The following is a 16,513-nucleotide window of genomic DNA, read 5'->3' as shown; positions in this document are numbered from 1 at the left end:
AAAGTGTCTCGTCATGGAGATGTATTAACAACTACCATGGCTTTTTAGTTTTTACCCAACTCCATGTCAGCCATGTATGATTTATGTGTTCACATGTCAACTACTCTGTCCGGCTTACTAAATCACCACTTGTTTCATATTCTTCAACTTCAGCATCCAAATCATCAAGATCCATGCTGCCGTTGTGGAGATGCGGATTCGCGTTTGGGGACAATACTAAGGGGGGGTGTATTCAACTAGGATTCTATAAGATTTTCTTGTATTTTAAGAATCTTTTGAAATCTTGTGGTATTCAATTAAGATTTTAAACAATCCATTGAAATATCAAGGTATTCAATTAAGATTTCAAAAACTCATATGAATTCTGGTGGTATTCAAAAATAGATTGATTTTGAATAATTTCATTTATTAGTTGATTTTGTTGGATTTTGAAGTATTTTTACACTATATCATGCTTGTTAGAAATCAAGCATCTAGACATGAGATTTTGATGTACTCTCTCTCTCAATAAGATCGAAAATTTTATGTTCTTAATCATGTTCTTAAATCAATTTTCTAGGTTTTTCTTATGATTTGGTACAATTGTTATAGGCAAAAAAGAAATGATGGCTGTTTTTATAATTGTACTAATAGTTGTTTTGTTAAAAAAATCAATTGTATAACAATCAAATTTCAGATTTTAGAATACTATTGAATGTTAATTAGGTGAAAGTTTATAAAATTCTTATTATATCTTTGATCCTCATTCAAGATAGTTGCACCTTTGTGATATTGATCTTGTACATTTGTTTTGTCGATGCTTATGAAAGTTTATAGAATTGAATCAAACTCATGTGACTTTAGGATTATGTAAAAATGAGATATTAATCTCTAATAATACATCGGGATGTTTGTATTGCTTAACATATATGTATAAAATTAATAAGGATGTAAGTAACTAGTAAATCTTGCCAACATACCATCGTAAAATCTATTAAAATCTTCCAAATACAATAAAATAGATTCTTCTTAAATCCATACATAGTTTAAATAATCAATGGATTCTGCAATTCAGTAAAACTCCACGGATTATAAGAATTCAAACAAAATTATTTGAAATTTAGATTGAATACACCGCTAAGTTCCTTGCCTCTTGAATTATGGACATAACTTCTTCGGTGCTCTGGGATGGCATATTATCATCATTGCTCTGCCAACTTCCTCCTTCCATCAGTTCTATAGGTAAGTTCTTTAAGAACCAAGGGTGGTTTTTAATTCCTGCTATCGTTCTTCTCTGCGAGCAAAGACCCGAATGAGAAAGCTAACATGAACCTATCAAATTAAATCTAAGAACATGTAAACATAAAATTTGTTTTTATGGATTAGAAGGAGAAAAAAAAAAGCAGATTAATTAATTAAAATTATGACCCTCACTCAGGTTAGCAGCATTCAGAAGTACGGAATTGGTCAGGAATTGAACCTTGGTTGCAAGACTACTAGCAGCAAACCAAGTTAGTTTTGTAAGAAATTCCCTTTACATCAATGGTTAGCTCTATTTGTCTAATAGCTTCAAGACTAAGAAGCAACATTATTACATTTTCAGGGTTTTCCACAAATATCTGAGATAAATGATGTTTACACTCAAGATGGAAACTTAAACATGTTTTAAAATTAAGTGGAAACAAATTTGCCGACCACTCTAATTTGCTCACCATCATGTCCACCATCATGTTCACCGTCTTAATATATTGACACATGTTTTTTTTTAACCATGGTTGATCATTTAATTAATTTTAATAAATTTATTAAACTAAAGATCAACTAAATTAACCAAAAAAATTTCGGTAATTAAGTTCAAGAATCAAGACTGAAGAGCCTTCAATTCGTTGCTGGTGAGGTGAATGAGGTCCGACTGTCACCATTTTGCTTTTCCAATCAAAAATATATCTGAGAGCCAACTTCATTAAGTTGGATTGGAGGCCATGGCGAGGAATCCAGAAACCTAATAGGAGGCCAACGATGACTGCAAGCACGTACTATCACCATCTTCATGTCATTGACCAAAAAAATCACCATCTTCATGAAGACCTTTGTTGCTTTGCCAACATAACACAACATATTTGGGTTGGTTTGCCATTTATGGGTTTCAAATTTTAATAAATATCTGTCAGAGGTATAGTTTAGAAGATTGTCAGAGATTATAATGGTGAGTCTAACTCTCAAAGTTTGGTTCTTTTCTTTTTCGTCTTCCTGAGAAAGAGATTCAAATGAATTTGTAATTATCATAAATTCATTAAGTTTTATTATTTAACTATGGTAGAAAAAATGACATGTGTTTAACAAGTTAAAATGGTGGGTAAATTACGGTGGTCGTCAAATTTACTTCTGAAATTGAGTAGTGTGCGTCATAGATCCGCTATACGAGACAACATTAATAATTTTGATGTAGTATTGTCTACTACTATACACAGTATGCCCAATTTTATCGGTAAAAAGGTTGTAATGAAACTAACTTTAATTGTTTTTATGAAGTTCTTAGGGTCATCAGGATCTTCAAAAGGATAAGCTCCAGCTATCATCACATATAAGGTGACTCCACATGACCAAACATCTGCAATCTATAATGTAAAGATTATTTGTCCAAAAAATATATATATATATAAATAATGTAAAATTAGTTACAAAAGATGCTTAATAAATACCTATTAATGATGTCATTGAGAAGGCACAGGACTTGGAATTTACTTTTCCATCTAGAGGACCAGATAAGCTGGTGTTGTGGTGTTCCCACCATTGATTTTGGTTGCGACTGATGCAGGGACTACAAAACCAAATAAAATAAATATTACTGAATCATTACTGTAAAGTTTGTGAAATACCTTTGAGTATCCAAAATCACATATTTTTACACGAGGTGCTGTGCTGCCAACTAAGAGTGTATTTTCAAGCTTTAGGTCTCTGTGACATATTTGCTGCCACAAATGAATGAAATCATGCACGAAACTCACCGAGGAATGTAGAAGGCAGCTGAGAGCTGTGAGGGATGGCAAGGGCAGCAAAGTTCCTTTCTACCCCAGAAGCCCCAGACCCAATATCTTTCAGAATCTCATACCTCTCCATAGATCTCTGAATTCCAAAAACAACAACTCACTCATCAACTCTAATGCCAGAACTTCTTCTATTGTTGTCGATGGATGAAACTCCAACATGCATGAAAATGATGAAATATCTGTCTGAGAGGTTTATGAAATGAGGACAAGTGGAAGAAGGTTTGTGGCTAGGCTTTGAGACTGAGACAGTTCTTCACTGTAATTTGACAGCAGAGTAAATTTGCAGAAACACAGAAACTCAAATCGATTAGGAGCCACAGAGAAATGATTCATTGACTATAATATTCAGGCATGTCAGTGCTTTAGCCTCGTCATACTCTTTTGGAGGAAAATATCTTAGCTCGCTGGATATGGTATATATGATCAGAACTTTACCATAATTAGAAAAAATGGTTAGAAAAGGAAAATATCCTAGTTTTTGTTTAATAGTTATAGTTACAACCAAATATAGAACAGAGGATCTTATGTCATGTAGTGGTTTGATGCGATACGAGCAAAGTTGTTGAACGCTGGTTGAGAGTTGCAGATGACACGTTGCCCTACATTAGTGGGTGTTGTGGGGACTCCGGACAACGACACCTTCAGCTTTAATATCAACCATTAACAACTTAACATGTGCTGCCGTGCCCTTCGTATAGATGCTGCCTTGTTGGGTTTTTGCTTTTTCAAATTTGTCTTTTTCGTATAAATGTGCGGAAGATTCTGTGTAGAACAGGGGGCCATGGCTAACCATTCTTGTTGCGGGACATGTGTGCTGATCTAGGCCCTTCATCTAGTCCCACGCGCTCTCCTTACCTACATGATCTGTAATACTATGAGCCAATACCATGGTCTCAAAACAGTAGCTCTAATCCGGTAAATGGTTCAAATACAGTTCATGATTTGAATCAAATAGTTCCTAATTCAAGTACAGCAGCTCTAATCCAGTTCTGCATTCTAGCTTCAGAGGTTCGTTTCTACTCCTTCTCCTTTAATCAAAACGTAAGCGGTTAAAACGAGCCCCGTATTTCAGAAATAAAAGGAAATGAAAGGAGGTCGACGGCTGAGGTGGATTGCGTGAACACAGAGAGAAGAACTTAATGTCAGGCTCTGATTTTGAGTAAGAGAAGATATATTCGAATTGGGTTTTAAAGGAATTTGGATAAGGTTACCAAAAGAAAAATATTATAGAAAATGACATTACACTCCCAGACAAAAGGAGGAAAAATTAAAACCCACTATATAAAAAATTTAAATAAAGAAACTTTTTGCAAACAGTATATAAAATTTAGCCCACTATAAATTTCTATACATCAACTTATAAATTTTAAACTTCAGTACATGCCCTTATTATTCCGACCAAGTATTTGTATACCACGTTAATAACTCCGTCAGTCAATGTATCATTATATGTACAACAAAAGGTATAACAAGGTTTACATAAAATCTATTAACATAAACCACTAGACCAAATACCTTATCTAAAAAACACAAATCTCAAAGTCTCAAAACTAAACCCAGAAAACTGAAATCTCAAACTCCAAATCTCTGGTTGAAAGCATTCTGTACTCCACCAACCTTTGCCTCAAATACCCTTCCTTTTATTACGTCGTCAATGATTACAAAGTCTTAGACTCACCATATGTAGATATGTAACTCTATCTCTTCAAATTCATAAACAACTTTCCCCTCCAAACCCATTACAGCTTGGCGTCTATTTTTTTGTTACAGCTCCATCCACTCCCACGACCTTGTTCTCTCTGAGACGAGATATGGTTAAAAAGATTCAACAATGCTTTCAAATTAGCTGCTAAATGGAGTTGTAAATTTTGAATTTATTTGCTTGTTTAGTGAACACTATAGGAGAGATGATTGGTACCTCTAATCTCCATTGCTCCGGCTTCACTTTTTTAAGATCGATCTTGGACAGTAGCCTTGGAATTCTTACGTTCTCTCTCTGTACAAATTTTCAGAGTTTTAATAAAATCGACATGTGAGTACAGTAAGTTTATAGTATTCGACGATATAGTGGTTCATTATGAAGTTAAAGGAGGAAAACATGTTGATCGAACTCGGGAGATTGTGAACACCGAATTTCGTCAGCTTTCTCCTGTTGTTTTCCATAACTCGAGACCAAAATTAATTATTGTTGGTTTATATAAATTTTTATCATAAATTTGGGTGTAGTGGTAAATATTTGAAGAGTCTAAATTATTCTTCAAATCATGTCAACAAATACACTTTCTAACTGCAATAGTCATGACATGTACAGTTTATTGGCCGGTTTTAGGAGTTCATGTACTAAAATTTAAGATTTAGAACTTCTAACACGTTTACTAACATGGAATGAAATAAAAAATAGAGCAATTGATTGCGAGATAAAAGAATTTCGTCGTTTACTAATACATAAGAGAGTTGGAATGAATGCCGGTCACATCTTCTCATTAGGAATCGATTCCTCCTAAAATCCCTAATTTAATACCCATCAGGAGAATTTGAATGATTGTCGGTCACGTCTTCTCATTAGGAATCAATTCCTCTTAAAACCCCTAATTTGATACCCATCAGGGAGATTCCTTTGGATATGGAGGAACTTATTAAATCGCTTAAAAAGAAAGGGAGGCCATTGGGGAAGCAAGAATAAGGCTTCCCGGAAGGTTCATGTGGGCACTACTTATTATGATACTGCTAGTGTGACTGTTTGCTAGCCGCCTAGCCCTGATGACAAGAGCAAGGGCACAATGTAGATATCATCACGGTTCTTACCCGAACATTGAAGTGAAGCAATTTGCGCTTGTTTTAGTCTGCTAGGTGTCACACTGTCGCCAATTGAAACCTTTTCCAACTAGCTTTCTTTCCCTAAGTTTAAGGTTTAGCTTTCCAACATTTTAATTTGATCTTATTTGTTTAACATTGAAGATATTAGTCTTAATATTTGTCTACTTTCTCTCTTCTTTTTTTGAAGTGATCCTTAATAAAAGACCATTACATACACCCACTATCACCTATTTTAAAATAAATAAGACATCCTTCAAAATAATTTTTTTTTTGAAGTGTTCCTTAATAAAAAACCATTACATACACCCGCTATCACCTATTTCAAAATAAATAAGACATCCTTCAAAATAAATAAGACATCCAGAATGTTCCTAGTTCCTACAAAACAATAAACTACCTATTAGAAAATGTCCCCCGTTAACAAACATGACATGAGCATCATCGAGATGCGAAATTCCTATTACAAGAAACAACAAGAGATAAAGACTAACCTAACCGATAGGGTCAGGACGGGCCTAATATAAGAAAGCCTCTAGGCTCTAGCCGTTGTTTAGCAATAATTAAAAAAAAAAAACTCGTAAACAAAAAAAAAGAAAAAAAGCATCTCAGCACAATTACATCACATTCTCGAGCTCTATAAGTTAAAGTTCTTGTCATGCTTTGGTAGGAACTCTGCTACTAGCGAAACTTTACTCATCAGCCAGGTATGATTTATGTGTTTACAGGTCAACTACTCTGTCCGGCATACAAAATCATCACTTGTTTCAACGTCTTCAACGTCAGCATCCAAATCATCAAGATCCATGCTGCCGTCGAGGAGATGCGTATTCGCATTTGGGGACAATACTAAGTTTCTTGCCTCTTGAATTATGGACAGAACTTCTTCGGTGCTCTGGGATGGCATATTAACATCATGGCTCTGCCAACTTCCTCCTTCCATAAGTTCTATAGGTAAATTCTTTGAGAACCAAGGATGGTTTTTAATTCCTGCTATCGTTAATCTCTGCGAGCAAAGACCCCAATGAGAAAGCTAACATGAACCTATCAAATTAAATCTAAGAACATGTAAACATAAAATATGTTTTTAATGATCAGAAGGAAAAAAAGCAGATTAATAAATTAAAATTATGACCCTCAATCAGGTTAGCAGCATTTAGAAGTACGGAATTGAACTTTTCTGAGTATACCTTAATTCTTGACACATGATTTCCTTTACATCAATGGTTAGCTCTATTTGTCTACTAGCTTCAAGACTAAGAAGCAACATTATTACCTTTTCAGGGTTTTCCACAAATATCTGAGATAAAAGATGTCTACACTCGATGGAAACTTGAACATGCTCTGGAATTGAGTAGTGAACGCCAAGGATCCGCTGCATGAGACAACATTAATTGTTTCGATGTAAGTATTGTCTACTATACACGGCATGTTCAATTTTATTGGTCAAAAGGTTGTAATGAAACTAACATTTATTGTTTTTCTGAAGTTCTTAGGGTCATCAGGATCTTGAAAAGGATATGCTCCAGCTATCATCACATATAAGGTGACTCCACATGACCAAACATCTGCAATCTATAATGTAAAGATTAGTTACAAAAGCTGCTTAACCAATACCTATATATGATGTCATTAAGAAAGCACAGGAATTGGAATTTACTTTTCCATCATATTGCTTTCTAGATAAGACCTCAGGAGCAATATAAGCTGGTGTTCCCACAGTTGATTTTGGCTGGGACTGCAGTAGGGACTACAAAACCAAATAAAATAAAAATATTACTCATTTTATTAACCTGAACCACTAATATTGCAGAATCATTACAGTAAAATTTGGGAAATACCTTTGAGTATCCAAAATCACATATTTTGACACGGGGTGCTGTGCTGCCATCTAAGAGTGTATTTTCAAGCTTAAGGTCCCTGTGACATATTTGCTGCCACAAATGAATGAATCATTTGCTTACTACATTGAATACTATCAAGTTTAGAAACAACAACGCAACAATATACCACACACAGAAAAATTCCAATTGCATACCATTGAATGGCAGTAACTGACTCCTGATATCAGTTGCTGAAAGAAAAACCTTGCCTGATGCAAGAGAACAACATGATTTTGCAAAATATCAGTTACAGTAATATCATGACTGATGTTTAAGTAAAACTGTGAAGGTGATTCTCCGTTTATCATTCATTGTCTTGGAACACGAAGAACCCAATAATATGACCCACAAAAAATTTCCTTCAAACTGCCCCCCTCGTTAAGTACTTTACCTCATTCTCACTAAATCTACCAGCATTGCATATCCTCTCAAAGAGCTCTCCTCCAGAAGCATACTCCATTACTATGGCTAGATGAGTTGGTGTCAGAAGAACCTGCGAGGAACACGCCCAATATATTCCAACACTAAGCAAATAAATTGATGGCCAATATATTCCAGCAGCTGCTGATCATTTTTAAAAAGTGACGGCATAAACTAATTTAAGCACACTGGAGAAGTAAATTAGTATGCTTTGTCTTCATTCCAACCTCAACGGATCCTGATGCAAAGAAAAACTGTACAAAAACTGACAACATGCCATAAAAAGGAAGAAGCAACTTATGTGTCTTCAAGCTTAGATATTCATCCACAATTTTTCCTTTAGAAAGCTCATAAATACTACAAATAGTACTTTTATCTAACAAAACAGGGCAGCGGTCAATCCTATATGAACCCGATGATTGATAGAATCACTTAAGGATGAATACTGAACCAACTCCCTAAATCCACTACCATCACTTACCTCTTTGAACTGAACAATATTGGGATGCTTCAATGATCTATGGTTCATGATTTCCCTCTGCACATGCTCATCTATCTGCAACACCAAATAAGAGAAAGGAAAGAAAGAACCCAGAAAAGAAAATGAAAAATAAGTGAGTAAATATACAAAGAAAGAAGCTGTCAAGAGATGAAGAAGATGAAGTCCGACCTTCTGGCTTCTCTCAATGAACTTAACAGCATAGAGTTCTCTTGTCCACTTATCCCTGACCAACCTTGCTACCCCAAAATTCCCAGCCCCTATATCTTTCACAATCTCATACCTCTCCATGGAAACTTCGACTCGATCATCAAATTGCAAGAACGATCTAACAGCAAAAGGGTTTACAAGCTACACAGGAACCAAACCTTTTCCCTGTAGGTAGGTTTAGGACAAGTGGAGAAGCTAGGGGGTGGTTGGTGAGTGGATTGGTACTGGAGTCTTTAACCACAGAATACTTTGACCAGAGAATGATCAAGAGTGTGAAGTGTCGGGCGGTGTAGAAAGTTCCTTTCTTTATTTCGTGATGAGGAAAAGCTCGGAGTTGCAGACAAAAGACGAGCATGCTGACCTAGTTTAAGCCGTGTATGGTCCTTTTCTTCTATAAATAAATAAAAAAGTCACGTATGGTCGATCTGATTCGTACGTAGTTTGTAACAGTGTGCTTTGTTTCTGTTGAAGGAAGTAAACAACTATGAAGTATCAGTGTGCTACCGACCCATACTTATTTTTGTCTTTTGTGGATAATGAAGAAGCCTTCTAAAGAAAATTTTAGGAATCATGGACATTTCAAAATTCAAAATTATGTCCGACTTTATATGAACAACATTTAGGTCCATAATTATAACTTTAATTTGTATATAAAAGAAACAAAACTTAAGGCAAAAGCATGGTACTCCTATGCGTTTCCAAGGTGCCCCTCCTCCCCCAACCCACGGAGATATTTGTCTCAGCATTAATCAATTTGTCTCGGTGTTTTATTTTCACCGGCGAACATTGAGTTAATCTTATCAATTCTTTTGAGTAGTAAAGTGTTGGAAGACCGACCAATATGGCAATATGGCATTTTCACAAGAAATATACATTTACAACAAATAGTGCGTATCTTGTGGCCAAAGACATCGCTTTAGGTGTGGTTTTAGCACCTCCTCCTTCTATTTATTCCTACGACAAGTTCTGGAAAACATTATGAGGTGAAAAAGTGCCGAGTAAAGTACGTGTGCATGTGTGGATGAGCTCTCTACTGCATATGGCTAGTACTATAACCAAAGATACTTAAAAAAAAGAAGCTTTGATCATTTTGTGGTCTATATGGAAAAATAGAAACAGTCTATTGTGGGAGAACAAGATGCAAAGGCCTATTGATGCAGCTATGCTTAGCTTCAAATGGCTAAAAGAGTTCAAAGAAGCTAATATGCCACCCACTGGATTATGGTGGTCGTCATCAACATTGGATAGTGTCGGACGCTGTGTGATTCAAATGCAAATGTGATGGTGTTTTTTTGGCTAGTACACGCTGAGGAGGTAGTGGCGTTATGGTGAAAAACGAGCATGGAGTTTTTCAAGCTAGAGCTACAAATGCCTATATAGAACTAACCCCTCCTTTCCATTATGAGTTGAATGCTTTACTTGATGGCTTAAGGTTTGCTGAAACCTTACACCATAAAAGAGTCATATTTGAAATTGATTGTCTGATGCTCACAAAAGATATACACAGTAAAGTCATTTCCAACCCATGGGCTATTGTGCCACAATTCCTTAATTGTGGCACATTTCATCTCGAACTCATGGACTAGTGTGCTAGTGTACCATAAAAGTGTGACAAAAATAGCCTGAAATGACCAGAAACAGCCATTTCAGGCTACTTCTGTCAAATATTTGTGGCACACTAGCACACATGGGTCTCGCCTCAAAATTCTTTTTTATTGTTGTTTTGATAAATAATTTCATAAATACATAACAACATTATTTAGTAGATATATATATTTCATTATTTAAAAAAGAAAATTGTATTTTTCTTTGTTGAAATAATATATTACAACACTAAATTCGAATTAAATTCGTATTTTTAGTGTAATAACTCCTTAATCTTTAAATATAATTTATGAAATTTTAATTAGTTAAGTTGTCATGTAATTTTAATTTTTATGAAATAAGATAAAAAGTAATCGTTCATTATAATATAATTTTTATTTTAATTAGTTAAATTACATGTAATTTTAATTTTTCATAATACATTTAATTTTATAATTTATAAAAATAAAATTGTAATTAAATGATAGTATAGAAATTAAAATGTACATAACACATTAAAAAAACATTAAATGGTTACATTGTAGCACACTTAGATTGGAGACGATTGATGTCAAATAAATAAATAATACCGATTTGTTGTGCCACAATGTAACCGATAGACTACAAATAGCTCTTTGGGTTATGACCTAAGATTTAGACCTCTCCAACTTGCGCTATATTATTGCTGAGGTGAAATAGGTAATGGGTAGACATCATGAGTTTAGAATATATCATGTTTACCGTGAGGTTAATGCTTTGCATTCAGGTGAGAATCAAAGCTGGTTTGTTGTTGCTCCCGAGTTTATAAGGGATGTCATTCAAGGTGATTATAATCACTAATTGTTTTAATGAAAATACAACTTCAAAAAAAAAAATGGTGCTCCTATGCGTTTGTTACTGGTGCTGAGTTTGAGATCCAAACTTGGCAGGGGCAGAGGGCTGTTGGAGGGTCAGAAGGATTCAACAGCTCGATGAACTAGAGTTAGTTTCTCATCTGGTATTTGTTCGCAATGATCATTTGCCAACATATCCACCTTGGCTGACTGATCCTTGAGTGGAAGGTTGCTCTCTATTCTACACCGCAATGACAATCAAGTTCGATCCACGATTAAAAGTTTTTGTTCTTTCTTTATTAATACGGTATCCTGTGTAAATTTTGATGCAATCTTTGCATTTTATCTTATACTGTATGTTTTATTTATACTTGCATTGTGACATCGTTAGGCTGTAAACATTTTAGGCCATTAAAGACTTACCGCATCTATCTAAAATCGTTCAAATTTAAAAACTAGTAAGCAAACAAGAGATGTTCTTAGATATTTAACTTGGATATCCATTACTCTTTACAACTTGGGAATGTTGAGATGGATCTGACTAACATTGCAGCATATTCTCTTTTTCTTGGCAATTCAGATTGTGTTGTGTGTTGGAGACAAGAGATTCCACCGAACTTATAGTGACAAATAAAATAGAATTTATAGTGGGTTGATAATACTCAATTGCACCGAGACATTTTGTGATTAAAACTCAACACCTGTGAGGTGGCTAAGTTTAGACATTATTGATACAATTAATCTGCATGTCAGCTTGTCGTTGTTTAACACTGTAACTACCTAATGCAACTAATTATGCTTAATCGTTTTACCCTAACGATTCTATGAACTAATATGCACATTGGTCAACAATGGACCTTTTCATCATCATCATCATCATCATCATCATCATCAGCTTCAATAGGAGGGCCAAGATATGGTGCTCCTTCAACTACTAAGTTATCTGGTAGGTCTCGTTCCTCAAGGACCGCATAGCCTGAAGTACATACATAAATTTTGCATGTTACACAACAACTTGTAAAGAACATATATTTATGATTTATTCGTGCTCATATATATAAGAATCAAACTTATCCAGATGTGATCGATTAACGAAGATGAGATCGATAATGAGTCAAGAGGTACGGTAGGAAATTCCACATCTCGACTTCATCCCAACTATGTGTCGATACATGGTTTGTATAAATCATTGGCTTGTGTTTTACCTGGTAAGGAAGGAATAGGAAGAAATTCCATGAAGTAGGTAGAAGGCCTTCCAAGCTCCTCAGAGTATGGTGGAGTCAATACATCCAAGATAGCACAAGGAGTTAACGCAGTAAAAGAGTGAATATTTCCGCCACTTCGTGGGAATAGAACAGAAGTTTCACATGGAGCACTCATAATGCCGTCGAAAACCTTGCCTCCTAATCCAACTGCACCCACAGATTTAACCAAGATTTCCACGTTAATCCACATGTTTTTTTTTACCGGCCAAATGGTAAATATGAAAGGAATGGTTATTACATGTAGGGAAGCCGGGAGAAGTTTCGACTTTCACCCAATCGTAAGCTTTAACATAACAAGAACCATATAGGAGTTTGCTAAACACAGTCATTTCGGGGTGATCATGAAGGGGAAGCATGCCTCCTGTCGGAAAACAAAACACGCCGATCTGTATGAAAGCAAGTAATTTAGTACTGACACATACCTGATGCGGTGCGTGACAAAACATAACTACATATCTACTTACAGAGAATTGTTCGCATTCGTAAACATGAATGTAAGTGATTTTGGAGATGCTTTGCGCACAAATCAATCCATTTTCACTCTTTTGGCTGGAAGATGGAGATCCACACAAGCCATGTTCATCGATTCCAAAATCTATTGCTTCAAATGTGCCTGCATTTGATTCAATATTAAGCTATGCCCAAATTCTAGCACAAACATAACATACGCGTAAGATAATGACCAAGAAGTCATACGTACCCAGGAGGTTTCTAAGCCAGTGAATCTCTTTGTATGTTGGGAGCTCTTTCTGAGAAAATATAACCCTGCAGGCTTCGTATAGAATTTGTATTTTGGTTTTCTCCGTTGTACCCGAATTCATTGCTCTTTGTGGTAGAATTTCTTACCCTTTAGGCGATGAGTTGATGACTAATAAATATACAGGTGGGAGATAAGAGACGATTTTTTTTTTTTTGATATGAAAAGATAAGATAAGAGAGGACTTTGAACCCAAACTAACTGCTGTCAACTAAACCGGTGGGTATGCGATCGAATAGACTTTTTGGTTTCGATGGGCTGCTTTACTTCTTCTGTTTTGGGGTTATTGCATTCCCAATTCATCGTGAAGGCTTAAACTAAACTTAATGTACTGACGTACACACAACATTTGCCCTATGTATAGAATTATATGGGCGGAACCCAACTTCTCTAGCTTATTTTTGATAGAAGCTAGATAAAGAAACTAGCTTATAAGTTCTCTATGCTATGAAAATGTATATGAATGCTCGTAGGCTTACGAAGGACGAACGTCATTTGTAAACACTCGATTTTATATAGAAGTCACCGTCACTCTTCATCGCAGTAATTGCATGTAGGTTATAGTTCTATGATCGATTGTATGACACATTTACTAATTTTAAATGAAATTCATCAGGAATGAAATTAATTAGGAATGAGAGACTGAATGAATTTTGATATGGAGATTTCAATTTTATTGAACTGTTTACTTTTAACATGGAATTAAATCATAAACAATATTAATTACGATTGATGTTGTTTACTTACCATCGGAATCAGAATTAAAATTAATTTGATTACTAAAATACCCATATATATCTATGAAGTCGCTTATTTCTTCAACCAATCAATAGTGATACGGTGCTACATCAATTTTTACAATCAGATTGACATAGACCAATTTTCTTTTCCTTTAACACCAATAAGATAAATCAATTCCAATTAATTTTCACTTATTGATCATAAATTATGTAAATAAAAGAAAAAAAAATAGAGAATATTATATGAAAAAAAAAAGACGAACTGACCTAAAGTACTCTTGTATAATATATGTGGTTGTTTATTTGTGAGTTTTAACAATAATATATATATATATATATATATATATATATTCTCAATTTGAGTTGGACAATTTGGAAATATTCTTAATTAAATTAGGGTAGTTTAGGTAATACAAATTGATACCTGAACTGATGAAAAAAATTAATTCTGATACCTACTTCCCCCTTTAGGTATCATGTTAGGGGTTTCGGGAGGAATCGATTCCTAATGAGGATGTGAGACCCACATTCATCTAATTCTCCTATATTTTAGTAAACGACTAAATTCTCTTATCCCGTAATTAATTCATCTATTTTTAATTTCATTCCACGTTAGTAAACGTGCCAGTAATGTAAATGAAATTCCCTCATCGTATCATTTTTTTATTTTGGAAAAGGATTCCTTCATCATGTATCATTTGGTGTTACACTGTATGTAGTTTTCTAACTCTAATGGAGAATTACACAAAACGTGGAAATTGTCCCAAGAGCTCCGTGAAAACCGGTGGAGCTCTAGGGTTTTGAAAAAAAAAAATTGTATTTCGTCCAATGATGCATCCTTCGATGTTGTCGTCGAACGAAAGTTGTGGCGGCTCCATGGGAGCTTAGCTTGTGCGGGATGCTAGTGGTGGATCTGTAGAGAGCGGGGACTTGGTGAGGTCAGGATCTCTGTTTATGGTTTTCGTTGCAGCGACGGGTTCGTCGATGCTAGTATGGCGCTACCGGCGAGGTGATGATTAGGGTTGTGGTAGCCAATGGAGTTGGGGTTGTGCGGAGGCTTGAGAAGGGGAAGTGACGACGACATTGATGGCTTATATGGGTTGTGTTCCGGGTCAGATCTTCATGCGTTGTCGTTGGGCTGAATCGGGACGGGTTGGGATCAGAGCTACATCTAAGTCACTAACTTGGTCGAAGTTTCACTAGTGGTGGCCAACAGTGACGAGGGGCGGCCTTGTGATCGGAAGGTGGCAGAGATTTGGTTACCTACGGCTCGGTGTTACTATGCATATTCAAGGGAGGTGGGCATGTGCCTTTAGGCCTGGGTTGAGTTAATTAGGTCTGTTTAGGTGGCCTTGGGTCTTTTTGACTCAAGTCTATTCTTTTTTTTTTAGGTTTAAGTGATTTTGTCGTCCCTCCTTGTAATAACCTTAATTTTTCAAACAATATTTGAGTTTGATTTGAATTCCATAAAATTGTGAAATTTAATTAGAATGACTGTGAGTGGTTGCGACGTTATGAAACGAGAAACGGGAACGTTCTCAAAACGTTTAATTCGAAAAACGTTACGTTTCCGAACGAATTTATCGACTTTTATTCCGTCGCTCGGTTGCAAAAACTTTCTTCACGAAATTTGTAGAGCTCGTCGATACGAGTTCGTGGGTATGTGACGCGTTCGAATCGGACGTCGTACGTAAAAGTTATTAACGACAGAAGTTAGTTTCCGATTTTAAAGGGGGGTATAAAAGGAAACTTTGTGAAGTAGGGTTTCCATTTTCAGAAACCCACTTCCTTCATTCACCCCGCGCCTCCTTTCTCTCCCTCTCACCCGATTCTTCCTCTCCCCTCTCGGCTTCACCATCGATCTCTCATCTCAGGGAGACGTGGTCCTCACCGCCGGCCTAGGAGGCACCGCACCACCCCCCGCAGGCAACCCCAAGGAGGACGCACCGTCTCACGCCGCGCCGGAGCTCCACCAGCATCTACAAGTTTCTGCTTTTCTCACCGCCGCACCTAAGCTCGTCTCCGGTGGTTTTCGAGCTCAAATCGAGGTGAGGATAACCTAGGTTGGTTGTTGTGATGTTGTTGTTGAATTATTGTGTGGATTTGTGATGTTTTGGTGGAGATCGGAGGTTGGAGATGATGGGGAGGTACCACCGCCTTAGACAGCGCGTGTGAGGGCGTGGGATGGTCTAGGGGCGGCGTGAGGCCGTGGGGAGGAAGAGGAGGAAGAAAATGAGAGAAATGGGGTGGCGGTGGCGTGATACGCGCCGTTGTGGGTGTCGGCGCGTGGGCCCCACGCGCGGCCTGCCGGAGGTGGCGCGTATACTGCACGCGCCGCCACGTGCGGCGGCGTGAACAGTGTTTCCGGAAGGGTAATTTTGTAATTTATTTACGTACGGTAAATATAAATGTAAAATTTATTTACGTACGGTAAATATAAATGTAAAATTTATTTACGTACGGTAAATATAAATGTAAA

General features: G+C 36.3%; 2 protein-coding genes across 2 annotated transcripts; both read right to left on the bottom strand.

Moving 5' to 3' along the window:
- Positions 1-6,197: 6,197 nt before the first annotated feature.
- On the bottom strand, positions 6,198-9,196 carry LOC126793943 (serine/threonine-protein kinase SAPK2-like). The gene is made up of 9 exons (XM_050520578.1): positions 8,817-9,196; positions 8,628-8,702; positions 8,118-8,219; positions 7,882-7,935; positions 7,685-7,777; positions 7,504-7,593; positions 7,314-7,418; positions 7,120-7,218; positions 6,198-6,849 (listed from the first exon to the last, which is right to left on the bottom strand). Exons 1-9 carry the CDS (start codon positions 8,934-8,936, stop codon positions 6,577-6,579), a joined length of 1,011 nt encoding a protein of 336 aa, XP_050376535.1. The 5' UTR covers positions 8,937-9,196; the 3' UTR covers positions 6,198-6,576.
- A 2,834-nt stretch (positions 9,197-12,030) lies between these two features.
- LOC126793954 (plant cysteine oxidase 1-like) lies at positions 12,031-13,375 on the bottom strand. Its single transcript, XM_050520588.1, has 5 exons — positions 13,238-13,375; positions 13,002-13,150; positions 12,776-12,923; positions 12,478-12,684; positions 12,031-12,248 (listed from the first exon to the last, which is right to left on the bottom strand). The coding sequence occupies exons 1-5, from the start codon at positions 13,356-13,358 to the stop codon at positions 12,118-12,120; spliced, it is 756 nt and encodes a 251-aa protein (XP_050376545.1). The 5' UTR covers positions 13,359-13,375; the 3' UTR covers positions 12,031-12,117.
- Positions 13,376-16,513: the final 3,138 nt, after the last annotated feature.

The sequence above is a fragment of the Argentina anserina genome, chromosome 5 (genome assembly GCF_933775445.1).
Source record: "Argentina anserina chromosome 5, drPotAnse1.1, whole genome shotgun sequence".
Lineage (NCBI taxonomy): Eukaryota > Viridiplantae > Streptophyta > Magnoliopsida > Rosales > Rosaceae > Argentina > Argentina anserina.
Note: the sequence above shows the minus strand (reverse complement) of the source record. Positions and strands in the feature narration are given on the sequence as shown.